This window comes from Taudactylus pleione, unplaced genomic scaffold (assembly GCF_031769625.1).
Source record: "Taudactylus pleione unplaced genomic scaffold, aTauple2 ptg000038l, whole genome shotgun sequence".
Lineage (NCBI taxonomy): Eukaryota > Metazoa > Chordata > Amphibia > Anura > Myobatrachidae > Taudactylus > Taudactylus pleione.
The window spans coordinates 9,947,040-9,966,865 of record NW_028284440.1 but is presented as its reverse complement, the minus strand read 5'-3'; the positions used below and the strand labels follow the sequence as shown (position 1 = coordinate 9,966,865).

General features: G+C 41.1%; 1 protein-coding gene across 3 annotated transcripts in view; it reads left to right on the top strand.

The window, feature by feature from the left end:
- The first annotated feature begins 2,616 nt into the window (after positions 1-2,616).
- The window catches only part of NAP1L1 (nucleosome assembly protein 1 like 1), a 36,531-nt gene continuing 19,321 nt past the window's right edge, over positions 2,617-19,826 (top strand). For 2 of the 3 annotated variants that reach the window (XM_088452550.1, XM_088452549.1), the window contains exons 1-5: positions 2,618-2,748; positions 7,646-7,681; positions 11,690-11,775; positions 13,961-14,063; positions 15,739-15,880. In XM_088452550.1, coding sequence (XP_088308676.1) covers positions 7,665-7,681; positions 11,690-11,775; positions 13,961-14,063; positions 15,739-15,880 — 348 coding nt within the window. In that variant the 5' untranslated portion in view covers positions 2,618-2,748; positions 7,646-7,664. Of the gene's footprint in view, positions 2,749-7,645; positions 7,682-11,689; positions 11,776-13,960; positions 14,064-15,738; positions 15,881-19,826 lie in introns of all 3 variants that reach the window. The other variant, XM_088452551.1, reaches the window with a different exon arrangement.

The following is a 19,826-nucleotide window of genomic DNA, read 5'->3' as shown; positions in this document are numbered from 1 at the left end:
CCGATATTATTTACGCAGCAGTGTGACATTGGACAAATATAAGGCAGCAGCAGTGGGCGTCTTTATGCCGGCTGTGCTTTGGCAGGCATCAGCATATTTTTGCAGCTGTGTTCTGTGCGAAATCGCAGCTGCGATCACATTAGTATCTGCTGCTTAATCAGGCCCTATGTCTGTAATTCAAATCTCCTGTACTTGATGCGTTTAATATATGTGGCATATTTTTGTAATTGGCTGCAATCTGGTAAAATGGGAATAATGGAAAGTGTTTTGATTCCAAAATTTAAATTATGATTCTCGTTCTAAGTAGACAGTTTAGATTGTTTATGAGGTAAGGACAGTTTGACTGAGCCGTATGTAACGTTGCCTCTCAAATCCCATCTCCAATGGACTTCATAGTAAGGTCAAGTAAAGTAGGTAATTACCCCCTCCATAGCAATTATGAGGAGGTTGGCCCCACCGTGTGTGGTATAAGAGATAAGCTGCATATACACACAACGATTTTTTTAATGATTATCATTAAACGATATCGTTTAACGATAATTGATGGCAAAAATCGTTCACTTTCTGAGTCAAACGATGAACGATTATCGTTCATGCACGTTCACGTTTGTAGTTTGTCGTTCAGTCAGACTTGTCAACTCAATGATTTACATTAAGGGAATATGCAAAAATCGTTTGTAGTTCATAAAAGTCGTTCATGACATTTAGTAAATGAACAACTTTAGTAAACGATTTTAGTAAATTTTTTCAAGGGAAAAAATCGTTTACTCAAATCGTTCATTAAAAAAATCGTTGTGTGTGTATGCAGCTATTGACAGTAATTAGTTAGACAATGTCTAGATAGACCAGATTTTAGACAGTCAATAGTTAGACAGGGACAAAAGTTAGACACAAACAAAAGTCAGCCACATTAAAGTTAGACATGTAAAAAGTTCGACAGATACAAAAGGTCGACAGGTTCAAAAGTTCGACATGGAAATGTTCAACAATTTTTATTTTTTACCCTAATCTTCACCCTAACGCTAACCCTCCTTCCTGGTGCCTAACCCTAACCCTCCAGTAAGTGCCTAACCCTAAACCTAAAAAAAAAATGTGTTGACCATTTTTGTGTTGATCTTTTTCATGTCGGACTTTTGACCGTCGATCTTTTGTACCTGTCGAACTTTTTACATGTCTAACTTTAGTGTGTCTGACTTTTGTCTGTGTCGACCGTTTATCCTTGTCTAACTATTAACTGTCTAACATCTGGTGTCTAACTAATTACTGTCTGTCTATAGTCCGGAACCCGGCTCCACCAATACTTTATGCCAAATAGTACAAAATACCATCATGTTAGAAAAGGCAGCTTTCGGGGCAAGAAGACTGGACCATCCTTGCAATACAATCGGGAGATATTCAGTAAATGTAACACCTGATTTGCCATGGTTCCTTTGCTGCAGTCACTTCTTCATTTGTGTTGGATTGATTCTAGTGCATGGGCTGCATTCTCTCAAAACTGCATAACCACCAGAGTGGCAGTACATATAAATCTGACCCCCTAAAATGAATGAAGGGTCGGTGTGTGAAAGCGAGCCCTGGTTAATATTGCACTTGGCAGGATGATTTTTCACCCTACCTCGGAGCGCACCTTTAAACAACATGGCCCTACTGCTGGAATCAGGTGACAAATTATGATCTAATTTGCATATCTGGGAACATCTGATCCTTAACTTTGTGCTGTGTGTTATGCCGGGCGTTCCATTATAAAATCATAGTGTATGTCCACAACCGATAAGCGATGATCGAATGGTTGAGCATGAAAAATCCTCCAACATGCCTGCCAATCGGTCGGCTGCATCTGGCAGTGTATGTACTGCCATGACCAACATTTCCCCTGTTCATTTGCAGGGCAGGAATGGTGAAATGTCTCATCCACAATATCTGCTGGGTTTCAGGCTGTCGGTCTGACACACATTTTATATGAAGACAGTGTATGCCTAGCATTAGACTTGCAAAAGGAAGGAAGGCATTGATGTCATCAAAGTAATTATCTGCCCAAGGTGGGGGCAGAGAGTATCAAGACTAGTACTGAATAATTAAATACCTGTCACAATAAGCCAGTCCCCACACAATAGGTGCTAGAGGGCAAATGTGATACACTAACTATAACTTAAGTCACCAAGCAGACATCACTGCAGTTAGGAAATATAATGATACTTAGAAACATTCGAAACACCGACTATTGTGAATAATGTTACTGCAGAAAAATCTAGGTTTGCTGTGCTTAGGTCAGATGCCTCATTCTTACATACATCAGTATATAAAGCTCCCATCCCATTGCAGGATGACTTGGGACGGCCATATTAAAAACTCAGACAAAAGTTGCATGAGAGGAGGGAAATGAATATGCAACTGGATGCTCTAGTGACAGACTCTGTACCGTCATCATCATCATCGGCAGCTATTCGTGTCCCCGCACACCGAACACATCTGTGTGACTGACAGCTCAGACATCTGCACGCGCCTAGCCACGCCCTCCGGAGACGCGCGCGAACCATAGGGGCAGGCGGCGCTCGTTGCCATCGAAACGGAGGGGAGGGGGGGGAGAGTACGTGCTGACGCTGCCTGTTCTATATGAGCGCGAGCGGCGGGATCACTGCTCCTCTTATTATTTTGCCGCCATCCAAGAGGGGCGCTCCCTCCTCCCTGCTCCCGTCTCCTGACAGCACTGCGCGGCGTCAGCGGCGGATCCTTCTCTCTGTCACCCTGGTAAGAGAATTTTCCCGAGCTGGCGGAGTCTGCCGTCATCCGGTCCCCACGCTATATGATTGGCAGGCCACGGTGTTGTGGATGGGGGCCTCGGCATCCAGGGAGCTTTGTCATGTGTCACCCGGGAGCTGCTGGTAAAACCCCGACCCTAGGCCGGTGCTCACACCATAGTACCTATGGCCTGGGTGCCCGCTAACATGACGGACAGACATGGGAGGGGAGGCTATGCTGGTGGTGGCCACACTGCAGTCACCTGGTGGGAGCTTGGGATACGCCCGGGGCAGCAGCCTGGTACTGCGGGGCCTGTGCTGGGTGGCTGCGTGGTGCCTGGCGGCCGCAGGGCGCTGCACGTGTCGCTGTAGTGATCGTACCCGTGACTAGCGGATGCAGTGCGGGCCCTCAGCCCTGGGCCGCTCTCGCTTCCTGCCCTGACCCCCACGTGCTGTGTGCGGCCCACAGCTTCCCGGATGGGCTGATGCTGAGCCCGCTATGTGCTGCCAGACTCGCAGCCAGTTATGGCAGGGCAGGTCTAGCACATAGCCGACCTCTCTCTTTGCCATTGATGTATCATCACAAGCAAGGTTGCAATAAGTAACTTTGTGCTCCCGTTCTTTAGTATCCATATCAGTCGTAAACCGTTAGTGTTATATTGCTACTTGCAGTAAATTACCCCTCATACTGTAGCATTTGTAACGTCCTTTTTGTTTCACATCGCACCTAATTTTCAGCAGCTATTTTGTTACCACTCAGTGCTGTGAGTGAAGAGCACAGTTGTCTATAAGGGCAGTGACTGATTAGTGGAAAAAAAAGTTGCCTTTTTGGTGTAACTGTACATGCTTATGGGAATGCATGCTCTCTGAAGTGCCACCCTTCTACCCCACAGAATAAATGGGTATTGTGATGAACCTTTTGGTTCCTATGATATATTTGTTTGTGTTCTCCATTTATGCAGGTGAATGCAGAGTACTCTGCTGATTCCTGCCTGATCTGAAAGACAGGCTTTGGTTGACATGTTTGCATTTCACGTTGTGTTTTTCTGCCTGTTGTGATCAGCCTTATATTGGGTTATGAGTTTTTTTTTTTTTTTTTTTTTTCACTTCTGAGTAGGTTGTTACTTAGAGGCATATTAGTTATGACCAGCCCCCAATAATTTCTGATCACTGCAATAAGAGTCCTTCACCAAAATGTATTTACTTTCTATTTTGGTCAGCTGCGCATGCTCTGACATCAGTCAGCGCATGTATGAGTGAGGAGGGGCCCTGGAGTGTAGCTTATAGGCTACAACAGGAGGGGCCTAGCAACTTTGTAAATCTGACAGCTTTGCAGCCTCTATATGGGGGCTGCAGTAGCTGTTGGAAATGGAGGGAGCGTGGCAGATATGGAGTTTTCTGGTGCGGCTCCATGGTGCATTTGGGGGAATTCAATGCAATGTTGAATAGCTGCGTTAAGGAGCTCCCAAAGCTATTCAATGCGGTGTTTGTGCTGGCTAAGGATTTCTCCTTGCACCCTCCCCCCCCCCCCCCCCGGGGATGCGATGAGAAATCCGACGAAAGTGCCGGGCACGCACCTTGCGTCCTTAGCGCGGCGTGAACAGCCCTGTGTCTGGCACTTAAGACGTCAGAACCTGCATTCTCTGACTAAACACCCATGCTAAGTCGCGTGAACCGGCTTTCTCCAACGTAACAGCGCACTGAATTGAATAGCTCCGGGAGCTTGCTCCCTGGTGCTATTCAATTCGCATTGAATTGAATTCTGCCCAATGTGTTACTTAATATTTGCAAGTGCCCCATAATAAGTGTTTTCAGGGGATGTCTCACAACTTGATAGATAAGGCCATTAAAGTCTTTATTCAAAACGAGTTAAGATCTGTTGGCAGGGGGTGGGTTTCAATTCATTTAGGATCATTGGATGTGATTTAATTCAGCAGAAGTTTAATAGCGCTGGGAAGTTGGTCCCAGAGTTATTCAATTTAGTGCGCTGTCTAGTCTGACACAAGTTAAGTCAGAGAATGCCGGTTCTCGTGGTTAAACACCCAGGTTAAGTTATGAGAACCGGCATTCTCCAACTTAAGTTGTCCGACTAAAAGTCGGAGAATGCCGGTTGTCATAACTTAACCTGGGTGTTTAACCTCGAGAACCGGCATTCTCCAACTAAAGTGTGGACTGTGAGGCTGTTAGCATCGCGCTAAGCTGGAAAACAGCCTCGCGGCTGGCACTTTAGTTGGAGATCTCCTTAGAGATCACTCCGTTGACCTAACGGAACACTGTTTTGCACACACCCTCCCAAACACCCCGCCCCCCCCCCTCTCTCTCCTACCCTTTAAAAAATAAATTCCCACCACCCATTGGCATTAGATCCCTCAGTGGTCACAAATCTTAGTAACCTTATCCTCCCCCACACCCCCTTAAGAGTAACCCCCCCGTCTGTTGTATAAATAAACCACTTTGTAAAAATCCCATTTCTTTTTTTTGTTTTTTATTTTCCTTTGCACCACCTTCTCCCACCCTGTGACAAGTTTATTTATTTTTTTAAATTTTGCCCCCCTTCCAGCCTCATAATACTTTTTTATCCTAACCCCACTTATATTAGATCCACCCTGTGGGTTACCCCATCCATGGGCATATACCCCTATCCCACACATGCAGAATGAGACAGTGTTATGGGGACTGATGGTCAGGCACCCCTACTGCAGCTGATCTGTGCACTTGCAGAGATAAGCCAAATAGTGTTTGGAGGGGAGTTAAGTTATTGCAACACTTCTAGCTATTGGGGGGGGAGTCTATATATGTAGAATTTTGTATACTTAACTCAAGTCCTCACAGGTGGATTATACAAAATAATAAAGATCAATATATATTCGTTATAGCTTTCTTATGTTTGGGTCATACATCAATATTTGCATTGAGATTCATAGGGGGGAATTCAATTATATTCAAAGCAATGTTGAATAGCTGCGGGAGGGAGCTACTGAAGCTATTCAATTCAGTGCTGTGTTTGGGTGGGCTAAGAATTTCCTCTTGCACCCCCCTGGAGAAGCGAGGAGAAATCCAACAAAAGTGCTGGGTGCGCAGCAGTTTTACTGCTTAGTGTGGCACTAACAGCTGCACGCCTGGTACTTAAGGCGCGAGTACCAGCATTCTCTGACTAAACACCAAGGTTAAGTCGCAAGAACTGGCATTCTGACACAATAGCACGCTGACTTGAATAGCTCCAGGAGCTCCCGCCCGGCGCTATTCAATTCGCTTTGAATTCTGCCTATAGCTATTGATATAAGCCATAATGAAAGTGTTCAGTGGATATTTTATCAACCAGGCCATTGTTGCTGTTGGAATTTCTTGATTGGCCTGTTTCAAATGCATTAATAGAACCAATTGATCATGGAAGTGATCCTTCTAATCTGGTTGAAAGGGATGCCTGTCTTTAACTCTGCCACCTGCTTGACCAAACTTGATGCTGGTCAGGCTGTAAAGTCTGCTATAGTGCTGAACTCAATCCTATCAATGCACAGGTCTTGTTTAGTGTCGCAGGGCAACAAAGTAGCTCCAGCTGATGGTACACCCTGGGTGATATATCTGCTGTTCAATTGAACGGCTGATATATTGAGTTGGTCGACTGTTGTGTACCCCTGATGTGTCTTTAAACAATGTCGTTCAGACTTTTCACGTCTGCTCTGCAGCACAGCAGGTGGCTGATATATCTGCAGATATATTGGTGCTTTTTGCTATGTGTATGGGCGGTTAGCTATCTGCAGGGACCGCCAGTGATTGACAACTGAGCTGGGTGGGCAAACTCAAATGCCCACCCAGTTGTGATGTCAGCATTGAGTGGCCGATTGGTAAGTCTGTATAGCTTACTTTATTGGCCGCTCTGTTGGCGTGACAGCGGGTCAGCAGTGATCTGCTTGGTGTATACCCACCTAAAGGCTTAAAATTGCAGAAGGAATTTAGTCATGATAGTGGATAGCCCCATTTTATCTTGTGTATACATCATAAATCACTGGCAGGCTATATAAAAAAAAATTGTTTAATTTTGCTATGTTCATACTATTTAACTACTTTATATGGTGTCTCTACAGTGGCAACCAGTCACATGTAAAGAACAGAGAAGCTTTGACATGCTCTCTCGTATGTTGTCATTGACAGTCTTCTACTCTGCAGTCACATGACATGCTGACAGCTTGCTTCCATAGTGATGTTTGACCAGTAGATACGTAATTACATTTAGGTTAAAAATTGGTAATGCGTGCATTAATGGGGTGCTTAACTTGCTAAAGAGGAACATGTTCTGATTTTAATTGGTTCTTTTGTTCCTGCTTGCCCGAGACTGTACATAAGTGCCCTTTCTGACAATAGCTCAACTTGGTTTCTGAGTTTTTCAGATTAAAATGGTTTTCTTCTCTTGGGGCACTTCAACTTGGCGATGTGCTTTGCTGCAATGCTTTGTTGCATACATCTGCCATATACGATACCTGCAAACTTATTGAGGTTGCTGGCTGTGATGTACATACTGTTTTGGAACAGCGCATCACATTTAAAAATAAAGGTCAATAATGGAATCTCCCCCAACATGTTACAGGACTAGGCTGTGATCTGGAAAATGCCAAGAAGAACATTTTTGATTCACCAAATAAGTTCTTATAGAAAACACTGTTTGAAATGCATTTATTTTATGTTCTATTTCAGAGTATGACTATCTTACATCTATAGACTTGACTGCATACTAGCGCAAACAAAATTTATGGGTATTCAGTTTTGTAAAACATGTAGCTGGTGGTAGAAATATAACTTTTAGACCCATTTGAGAAGTGGGTGTGTAAAACTGATATTTGATTTGCATGCAGAGCTTTTTTATTTAGGATAAGGCCATAAACTTCTAATGTGCTTTTTTGTCCACTTAGGTGTTAAAACCCATCAAGAATGGCTAACATAGACAAGTAAGTTATTTATTTAAGTTTGTCATTTTACTAGATTGAGCCTGGATGTATACTTTATTGTGTTTTTTTTTTTTTTTTTTTCTCCTTCAAAAGGTAAGGTTAAAAATTTACATTTCGCATACAACCCCTTGAGTTTAATAATGCCGTAGAAGGAAGCTTGTCATTTCAGTAGAAAATAGTGACTTAATTGAGGTGGTACATAACAGTTCTATTACATACAATACATGCAGTGTACTCATTGATCCAGGAGAACCCAATGCAAATAGTATGCAGATAGTTGGTCCCATGCAGTTGATTGAGCTACACACTTGTCCTCATACACCAAGCAGCCACACGGCTTGAGGCACCCTGTGCGACTGAGTGGCTCCTAGAGGTGTAGTGTATAGTCTTTTTCTAATTATGCATCTTCACTTTGCAGATGCAATAAACGCCGCTCAAAGGGGGGTATTCAATTAGCCAATGTGTATACATTTGCTGACGATATCACTGTGTAAACACCGTATAGTGTGTTATCGATGTTACAGTATTTGTATAAATAAGACACATTTTGAGCAAATAAGATGTTCATCTGAGTCGCCCGGGAACTGATGCACAAAATTGCCCCCCTTTAGTGTAACCAAAACCAGAGTATGAGGCCACATCTGTATGTGCAGTGCTTAGTCATCACTTCACTTGAATCCTAGGTTGGTATAAAATGTAAGCGAATGTGGGTCACAAATTGGCCTGGAATGTTTATTCAGGGTTAAACACCTTTAGGCCTAGGACAAAGGCAAATTCACTTTCTTGTAGTATTAGTGCCTGCAAAACAATGTTTGTACTTCAAGTTGTTACATAATTTTTTAGCTTGCAGAATCTGTGGCAACCTCAAGTGAAACAAAGCGGAATCGTTTTTCTAGTTGTAATTTTTTTTTTTTTTAGTTGGGTATCCAGACTATAAATAGACCATTAAAAGGTTGACCATGTCCATATAGACACCAGATAGATGAATGTTGACAGGTACAAATGGTCAGCATGGTCAAAGGTCTACACACATTGTCTACAGGGGTTTTTTTTTTTAGGGTAATGGTGCGTATACACGGTATGATAAAAATGCAAGATATGAACGATATTTTTCGGTGCCTCCAACCCACCAACAACCTGCAGTACGCGGGCACGTATGGACTAAAGATATCGTCCATCGACTGTGCATGCAGGCCTACCTGGTCGATATCGACCAGGTTACTATAGGGACCCGCAATGGTTGATCGCCGTCGTTTGTGTGCTGGATGATTGATATCGATCATCCAGCACTTTGGGGAGGTGCAGGTTGATCAGTCAGCGATATCACTGACTGATCATACCGTGTGTACGCACCATTATGCACTTACTGGATGGGCACTAGAAGGGACTGTTGGGGTCAGGCTTCTACCCCATCTGCTAGGGTTAGGCAACAGGAGGGAAGGCTATGGTTAGGCTTCAAACGTGGTACCCAGGGCCCCAAACAGTGCATGCTTTTCAGATCTCCTCACAGAATCAAGTGAGATAATGAGCTCCACTTGTGGATCTTTTAAAATGTCAGAGTATTGAGTGCACCTGCTAGATGACCTGGAAAACATGACCTCTGTGGGGTCCTGAGGTTGGGGTTAGAAAACTGTCGACCATTTGTACCTGTCGATTATTGCCTGTCTGACATCTGATGTCTATCTAGACATTGTCTACCTTTAACTGTCTTTTATACCATAACCCTTTAGTTGATGGAACAATTGTTTAACCAGTTTTTTATTTTTTTGATTATTGCAGTTACTCAATACACATGAATTTTTCTTCATGCAAAGTGAGCAAACAATGGGCCCAATTCAGAGATGTACACAAGCCCAATGGTTTATGTACGTCTCCAATGTTTTAAGATCTGCACATGCACAGTAGCCACACTACACATGTGCATATCGGGACTGCGATGATGCAGCGGCTGTTGCGCATCAAACTCTGAATCAGGCCCAATGACCTGTTGCTGGCATGTATGCTGTAACCAACAATTGCTGCATTTGCCTACTTAGGAAACTGTATGAAGTTACACTTCACAAGTTTATCAAGGATCTGCTTAATTGGCAAGCATTATGTAGAATAGCAAAGGAATGCACTTGCCTTTAACAGTTGCTTGGGAGAATAATGTATTTGTCTGCAGCAAACTTTGTAGCCATTGTTGGCTTCCCATATATAAATGCCTTCTATTTCAATGTCTTGTAGTATTTATCTATAACACTGGCACTAGCCATGTGTACACTCTTAATAAAGTTGGGTGTTGGCAAATATCTGAGCAGCTGCAGTATTTGGAGCTGTACACTAGCAGTGCCAGTCACATGAGGCCTCTTTCCAGTGGTAGTGGCTGCCTGAACATTATTTCCATGTCTGCGCATCTCAATTTCAAACTCTGCTAAAGCCAAGCACAATCAGTCAATGGCTTTAGCATAGTTTCTAGTTGCCCAGGAAAACACAAGATATAGCATGCCATTATATTTCCTTGCCTAATTGCATTACATTCTTTTGAGTTCTTTGTGTATGGGAATCTTACACCACTTGGGACATGCTTTGTTACTGTTCACTCAAGTGAACATTACTACACTTGTATTTATGGAGGACTTGAGTTACCTGCCTGATCTAAAGCTGTAGCATTTTTTTTTTTTTTTTTTTCCCCAGTTCTGAAATTAAAGGAAGATGGGTGTTATCAAGTAACTTGGAGGGATTTGCGCTAAAGGGACACATCCACTACCAGACTGAAGACACCGCAAGATTACAACATTGTAATCGTGCAGTCGTTTCAGTCTGTGTCTACACTGACAGATCAGTTGTTCAGTGTAGGCACCCTCCCTCATCCCCGAACATGGCCAGATTGACCAGCATGTTCATGCGATAATAGATGTCAAAAATGACCAGCGGGAGCAGGCATCGCTGGTCGTTTTTGACATTAATACCCCTTTTACACCAAAATCCCGGGTCCGACCCTGGAATTTGAACACTGGTCAATCCCGGGTCGAACTCTGCTTCAGACCCCGTTTACACTGCAACTTGACCTGGGTTATTCCCGGGTTTGCCCCGTTCACACTGAACCCGGTAATACCTGCTTTTCTCTATAGAAGTCATTAAAAATGGTCTGTTTTAAGGTCTGTCAAAGATGGTCACAAAAGGCAACAAAAGAGAGGGATGGGGACTGATTACAGCGTTGCTGTTCTGGCTGTGGCAGGCTGTGTATCAGCCTGCGTTTGTGGCTGCTGGTCAGGCTGTGGTGCAGGCTGCAGTTCTGGCTGTGGCAGGCTGTGTGCCTGCCTGCTTTTGTGGCTGCTGGTCAGGCTGCTGTGGTGCAGGAGGTTAGGCAGGCAAGCGATGGCTTCATGTGCATCTCTGCAGGGCTCAATACACATTACATCTGCCAGTGCCCCAGAAGCTCCAATCAGCATCTTTCAGAGCTAGCCGGTTCAAATAAGCAGGGTAGCACCCGTTCACACTGCCGCATTACACGGGAACAACCCGTGTTCAGCCCTGCTCTCAACCCGAGTAAGATTCCCGGGTAAATCAATCCGGGAAATTTTACTGGGAGCCGTTCACACAGAGCGTCGACCCGGCAATAACCCAGGTTATTCGGTTGGTGTAAAAGGGGCTGCCCGATTTGTGCCGATAGCGATTTCTTTATCGGTCAATCGCTCTGTTTAATCTGGTAGTGGATGCCCGCATTAAAACGCAACTGTTGTATATTGCAGGTGATCTAGGACTGACTTTATTTGAAAAATGTAGTGCTTTTGATAAACTGATCTTTATCTATTAGACTTGTGTAGTTGATGGAGTGTTAACCTTAATATGTAAACATGCCCTTTGTTTTGCAGCCTCTATTTTTTTTTTTTTTTCATTGTTGCCAGCTTTTACATGTCCTGTTTTTAAATGTATATTTGGTGTCTAAATGTCACAAATGTGACAGATGAAAGATTAAACTTGCTAAAGTAGAGTTGGACTTTAATGGCATGATTCTCTCTACAGCAAAGAGACAGAACTTGATCAACAGGATATGGAAGATGTAGAAGAAGTTGAAGAGGAGGAGACTGGGGAGGATGCTAACAGTAAAGGTATCAATATAGAGTGCATAGTAAAAAGCAGAAACCGGTCTGCTTCTTGGCGACTGCATGCTTTAAGTGTTGCGTAAAGTTTCCTATTGAAAAGTTACACGTGCCCTGCTTCCAACACATTGCTGTCACACTGACGAGCAGTCAGTACAAAAAATGCCACCATTTGTATCTATTCAGTTTAAGTAGTTATCTGTCTGGATAATTGGTACTACAGGTTGAGTCTCCAATATCCAAAATGTTTGGGACCAGGGGTATTTTGAATATCGGAATATTCCGTATTTTGGAATATATGCATACCTTAATGAAATATCTTGGGAATGGGACCCACCTATAAACACAGAATGCATGTGTTATATACACACAGCCTGCAGGTAATTTTATACAATATTTTAAAAAAATGTGGTTGATTAAACAGTTTGTGTACATACATGAAATTTGTTTCATATATACCCACACAGCCTGAAGGTAATTTTATACAATATTTTTAATTTTGTGCCTTTTAATGTTTGTACATTGAACTATTAAAAATCAAAGGTTATCGGTCATGCTAAAAATTCTTTATTTCGAAGTATTCTGTATTTCAGAGTATTTGGATATGGGAGACTCAACCTGTATTAGAACTTTGCTACTTAACCTGTAGCTAAAAGTGGTTCCTTAGAACCCAAGGTAAATCAATGTCTGGGAAGCACGAGATCCAAATAAGTTTCTAAGAACAGCACACCTTTTACTTGAGTTCTTCCTTTAAATTGTTTAGGCTATATAAATGTTACCTTCCAAGCTGTTAATCCGTGACTAGAGGTTTTCTGCTTGCGCCCTCCTAAAAGGGCGGCTATTCTGGATTTGTGTTCAGCATGTTACGCTTGCAACACAGTGGCTGGCACTTAAATCTGAGAATGCAGGATACTGCAATTAAACACCAGCTTTAGCTGCTGTAATCTGCATCACCCGGCTTTAGTGCGCATCGATGGAGATTGTTGAATAGCAACGGTAAGTCATTCCCATCTCTAACCAACATCGCACTAAATTGAATCCCCCCCCCCCCCCATTGTATAGAATTGGTGTACTGCATTTTGTTTTACTATACCAAGATCTGGGATTGTGACACTTACCATATAAAAGGTAAAAAATAGCCTATCGAAGTATACCCTATTGGCTGTACTGGCTGATTCATTGTTACCTGCTCCCAACAGCTGACCTAAAAGTCACTGTTCGAGTAGTATTGCTCTGGTATATGGTGCTGACAGACTAGAGCAATCTGATATTGCTCTTAATGAAGTACCCTGGGCTTTCCTTCACTGATAGAATTCTGTAATATTACAGGGTTTCCCTTGATTAGTGCAGAGGCATTTTCACATTGGTCTGTACTTGATACTCTGTTCAAAGTAACCACCAGGTGGCCTAGAACGAACTGCAGGAACCAGGCTGGCATACTTTCACACTTATTTGGGCTGATGCATGTTTATGCCTCAAAGAATGCTGCCTTGTAGTTGCCGAGGAGGGAAGTTAGGAAGTGGTTTGCCACATTCTTGCAGGTGAACTTTTATTGTCCTTGAGCTATTGAGTATTGAGCCTTTTGCAGCAGCCCACCATGATTTACACAACCAGCTGACTTCTTCAGCTGCATACACACAACGATTTAGTAAATGAACGATTTTAGTAAACTATTTTCGTTCGGTTTTTTTCTAAGGGAAAAATGAACTAAAATCGTTCAAAAAAAATTGTTAATTACATTTAGTAAATGAACTACAATTTTTGCATATTCCCTTACTGAAAATTGTTGAGTTGGTCAGTCTGACTGAACTACAAATGCGAATGAACGATAATCGTTCATCGTTTTAACTCTGTGAACAATTTTTTTTCAACGATTGAATGATAAACTATATTTAACGATAATCTTTGTGTATGCACCTTTACTATTAGACTAAGTGGGCCTTAATTGTTTTCCAATTGTACTTAATTGAACCAAATGGTGACTTGATGAACTGTATTAAGACACTGTCCAAAATTTTTTTTTACCCACAATTTATGGCACCTTTTTTTCCACTATGTTCAATTTAATGTTACTTGAGCAGTTAGATTTCATGAAGCATACTCCAGGTTTTGACCCCAAGATGGTAAATGAATGAAAACATTTGCTAAAATATGCTTATCCTATTGCTTTATAATGGAAGTACTTCTATTTCAGCCAGACAATTGACTGCCCAAATGATGCAGAATCCTCAGATTCTTGCTGCTCTTCAAGAAAGATTAGATGACCTTGTGGGTACACCTACAGGATACATTGAAAGGTGAGATTCCCTTTTCCCTCTAATTATGAAATAAAGTAGGGTTAGGCAACCTGTGGTGCTGCAGATGCTGTGTAACTGCACATCCCAGCATGCCCAGCCAGTTTTGCTGTTAGGGCAAGCTAAAACTGTGGCAGAGCATGCTGTGATGTGTAATTCCACAGCAGCTGGAGTGCCTCAGGTTTCTTACCCCTGTTATAAATTTGAATGCTAACCTGTCGCTAGTTCAGGTATGCTTTGTTCAGGTGTATGCCTTTTGGTGTGGTTGACTATGCTACAGATTGGTTTTGATAAAACTAAGAAAAGCAAGCAATGGGAAGCACTGTTGTCAGTTGTGATCACATCTCAATATGCACACTAGTTTTTCATGTGCTGTAACGGTGATTTTTTTTTTTTTTTTTTTTTTTCCCACATTACAATGTGTATGAGTTTACTATAGGGAGTAGTCCTCATTGACTTAACATAGAAACATAGAATTTGACGGCAGATAAGAACCACTTGGCCCATCTAGTCTGCCCCATTTTTAAACATATTAGCTCAACCCTTATTGATCCTAACTTCTATCTTATGGGGGCATGGTTGAGCCATTGGCTGTTACTGCACTTTTAAAGTGAAAGTAAAATGCATGCAGTGAGTGTAAATGTGTTTAATTGTGAAGCTATTCTACAACAAATGTGTTCAGCCACTAGTTTAAGAAGTGCAAAACTGAACAGGTCTTTAATGAACAATCTGCTTGAGACGTAGGAGCCTTATTTTTGGTAGAACTTTTAAATTTAAGATCAAATGTGACAATCCAGTTTACCTGCCCCTTAGCTGTGTAAGATTCCAAGTTACAGGTATTGGTGCTGCATTGCATGTGTGCTATAGTCTACCCAACCTGTACAATAAACCCACAGAAGTGGTGTAAAGGTTCTAGTATGCTGGATGCCATCCCACTTGCCATATCCATACTACAAATCTATCTTTTTGGTTACAACTTGTATAATTCCTTAACATGTATAACATTGGAAACAAAATGAAGATGTAAAGGGATAGTTTTAATTTAGGATAATAAATGGCCAGCTAGCAAGTTGTACAATACTTTAAAACTCTACTTCTATGGAGTTGCGAATGTACCTGGTATAGTCCAGTTTTTTTTTTTTTTTAATTAAATTTCCAAGCAAAAATTAGCTAGTTGAAGAACTAAGTGCCGCACTTATCAATGAGTGATATCATGTTTTCAGCTTGTAGTGTTCACTCTAGGTTTTTTATTTTTTAGGGCAGGGTGTTAACCACAGAGGAGGGCATTTTTCAATTGGGAGGGCACTTTTTAAATTAGAAGGGCATTATTTTGTACATAATGCTCAAGTAGGAACAGTGACTAAATACCTAAAAATGTGTACAAAGACTACTTGTGACGCCTTAGCTTTCATCTCACAGCACATTCATGCTATAGAATTCTAATTAGCTTTCATCTGATAGCACATGATTTATTCAATATAAACCACAATGTGACCCCCCAATTTGGAATTGAATCTGTTTTGGCAGTATAACTGTGTTCCCATTTTATATGTAACGTTAGGTGCATGGGCTAACTAAAGTTCTCTTTACTTGCTGCCAAATGTGCTCTTTGGCTAAACAAATCTTACCTGTTAAATACAAACTTTAGTCCAATGTTTTCAATGGTTTGTTTCCTTAGTTTGCCTAAAGTAGTAAAGAGAAGAGTAAATGCACTTAAAAATCTTCAAGTAAAGTGTGCACAAATTGAAGCTAAATTCTACGAGGAGGTCCATGCATTGGAAAGGAAATACGCAGATTTATATCAGCCACTCTTCGACAAGGTACTTTTTTTTTTTTTTTTTTCTCTTTGGTAATGTTTTGTTGCTTGGTTGACTATAATGCTGCATTCTCTAGGAGAGATCAACTTATGGAGAACTTTAAAAAAAAAAACAACACTCCCAAGAGCACAGCTACTGGAGCTAGCCTGTAATATTAGGCACTGGTTCTGCTAACATAATGGCCAACTCCTAATGAAGTGCTATTGCTCAAATATTAGGGAGCGAATGCTTCCAATCAAATCTTTGCCTATATGTTTCAGGGAAGGCATCTTTATGGCTGTAACTAGAGAAGATGTTCAAATCATGAGGTGATGGGTGGCAGAGGGAAAGTTAGTTCCTTCCCCAAACTAAGACCCAAACAATGTAACTTCTCCTGTAAGAGCTCTAAGGACACAATCTAAAGGTGCCCACACACATGGCGACATTTTAAACGATTTGGTCGATTTCGACGAATCGTGACAACGAATCGGGTAAAAAAAAGTACAAATCGTGAGTTTATACTCACGAGCACGATGCCGATGCGCGTCCCTGCTCGTCGTACATCGCATCTTCTGATCTGCCGTGCTGCAGGGCAGATTAGCCCATCTGGGATACAATGTATTGGCTGCAAGATAGATCTTTAGTCAGATTGGACATTTTTAACTCCAAATCGTGATCACGACGGCAAGGGAGCTCCCGTGAAAGTTCATGAGGAAATTGGCCATAAAATCGTATCGTGAGGACATCGTTATGTGTGTGGGCACTTTAAGCATGCCTTGGTTAGAGGTTGCCTTCTCAGGGGCTACTTATATACAAGAACACGGCAAGGTTGTGACAACTAGTCTGTCTTTGGTTTAGAAACCAGAGGTGCCTGTAGTTGGGCTCATCTCCTTCAGTACACAGAAATAAGCAGCACTAGTATTAGGCATTAACCAATGATAGAATATATATTATATCATCTTTAGCAGACATATAAAGTAACTTTTAATACATATAGTAAAAAAAAAAAATTGGTCTATAAAAAAGCTTGTACTAAAAGGTGACAAGAATTTGTAGCAAACTATTTTATAAAGTTTCACTCTGATATATGAAAACTGCTAACTTTGTAGCAAAACAGTCCACAAATACATGCACATAAGTAAATAGTCTTGCTTAAAGAGAATAACTGTTGGTCGGTTAGTTGTAATATGTCCACGTTAAAAATAAGCTGTACCAAAATAGTTTCCCACGATGGGTATGAATTGGCCACAAACTGTAAAATAAAAGGATTATTCCCAATGGGGTACAGGTATTTCGCAATATAAGGGCAATATCCACAGATGGAACCTTAGGGAGGATCAGGACCTGTTCAATTACATGCGCTATGATCTACTTTCCTGTTTGCCAGACAGCATTGGACAAGCTATGTGAGTTAGTCACACAAGCACAGTAGAAATCGGAAGTTACAGCATCTGCTGTCAGGTCCAACTCTGGGATCCCACCCTGATACAGAGGCACAAAAAGCCAAAAAAAAAATATAAATATAATTAAATATATATATACTCTTTAAAGGTGTGTGTATACACAACGATATTTTGAACAATTTAACTATAATCATTATCGTTTAATCGTTTAAAAAAAATCGTATTTTTTAGCATGAACGATTATCGTTCATGCGTGTTCACGTTTGTAGTTTGTTGTTCATCGTCCATTCTGACTGAACAACTTAACTATTTTCATTAAGAGTTACAAAAATCATTTGTAGTTCTAAAAATCGTTCATTACATTTAGTAAATGAACGATTTTAGTAGACTATTTTAGTTCATTTTCGCCTTGAAAAAATGAACGAAAATAGTTTACTAAAATCGTTCGTTTACAAAATCGTGTATGCACTTTTAGTGATGCATCTTTTTATACAATTGTTACAAATTCTTGTCACTGTTAGGTGTGGTACCAGCACTCTTTCTTGTGTACTATTTACTATGTTTTAAGCAAATATATAAATAAATGTAGTATTTTTAAGTTGGTTATATCATTTTTTTTGCCTAAATACTGGCGCTGCTTATTTCTGTATTGGTTTTTTTCCCTTGCATAGGCTTTTGCTTTAGTGCCCGACGGTGTTTTCTTAATCTCAGTCACTCCAAGCTCCACTTTTTGACTGACCTGTAGTCATTCAGAGTGCATGGCGTCAGATAACAAATGCTTTTTGCCTTACAATTTAACTGCTGAATGCTATGCTATTACCTGAGTCTACAGTATGCACTTTTACTCAGTCTTTCTGTTGCGTAAGTGGCACAGTTTTGGCTCTGAAGCTCTTAAACACTTGTTTAAAACAAAAAAAAAAAAATCAGTTTCATCAGTTGGTGGTTCAGGTCAGGAAGAAAATGGAGTTTGTTCCTTGCCTAAAAGAAACTGCTCTATATACTAGTGAGCACCCTTGCAGTTTAAAATGTAAAGTTCTGATGTAGTTAGTGAGGTGGCTCCCAACCTCCTGCATAACTATCCAGCTTCTGCAGTCACACTGCTGCATGATATGGTGAACCAAATTGCACTCTATGGTGTTTCGGGATGTTGGTTTTGCCACTTTGCTTTAGTATGCTCAACCTATGACTAATTTGTGCTCTACTCACTAATATCCATGCTGTTTCCCAAGCTATGCACAAGAATAGGACCATGGCCTAAACATTTACGTTGTGCAAAACAAAATGACCCATTCAAAATTCTACCTGCCATTCATAGAACAGATTTTGTATAGCGATCTTACATGGTGGTTGCTTTCCTTCAATTGTGTTTAAATCTAATGTTATGTAGAACTAGTTCTCCCAAGGCCTGTAGTGTCTTAATTTGTGCCAGTCTCCTCAAATGGGTTTTCCTTCACATTACAATTTGGTCCACTGTATTAAGGGTACTGCACTTAAAATGTTTTGGACCTGTAGGCTATTTATTGGTTCTTGAAAATTTCAAGGTCTGATTTAATTGTAGTTACGACAGGCAGTGGCATTTCATTGGCTTGCTTGACCCAACACGGGAACACTCGAGCCATTGACTTAAGTAAAGTGTTATTCAGTGGGCTTGACACTTTGTTGCTGTTTCCTACACTGAGACTAGATGACTTGGGGGATCACTGCATAGTGGTCATGGCATGAGTGCAGGCAAAGAGTCTTCATTAGGAACCTCTTACAGATCTGGGAGTTCCCAGAGGTCAGTTAACATTTCATCTAAATGGTAGCTTGCCTTTTTAGATGCTTGGGGTGTTTCATATACACATTGCTTCTTGTCAGTGCCTTGGCAGTTTGGTGGCCTGAATTTATATCATGCATACCAATAAGGTCAGAAAAGGGATACTGACACCCTTTCATTTGGCCTTGAATCTGGTCCACATACTAGGTGCCGTACTCTCTCCACACCTCAAAGCAGCTTTTTATTGATTGGTTCATTTGTCATTGTCCAAAAGCTTTAATTCCTAAGTATAAGGGACTTAATGACTCAGCTGTTGAGACTATTATAGGTACAGAAGTTGCCTTGTACTGTACCTATCTTTAGGTGCAAGGTATTGGTTCCTCACAGGCCAAGACAAGTACCAGTTCACAGTATACAACCAAGCTTACTGGTGTTTGCGCTTGACCCAGAGAAGGTTTTGACTCAAATGAGGTCCTTTTAATTAAATTCTGAAATAGATTGACATTTTTAAAGGATCAATTTCATTTTTATTATGTGCATTTTTATTGTTTTGTATCAGTATGTGTATATAAATTTGGATTAAATTGCTCTTATTTTCATATATTTATTGCACTTCTACTATTAGAGATGCCTGTCGCTGTTATTAATCAATTATTCCCCTAGTCTTATTTGGGATTCACGCCACATTCCTTTTCACTGGTATTCAGCTGACACCCTTAGGTAGAGCATCGTTATATATATATATATATATATATATATATATATATATCTACTTCAGGGTCCATAGGGTATCCACAGGATACCTTGGGTA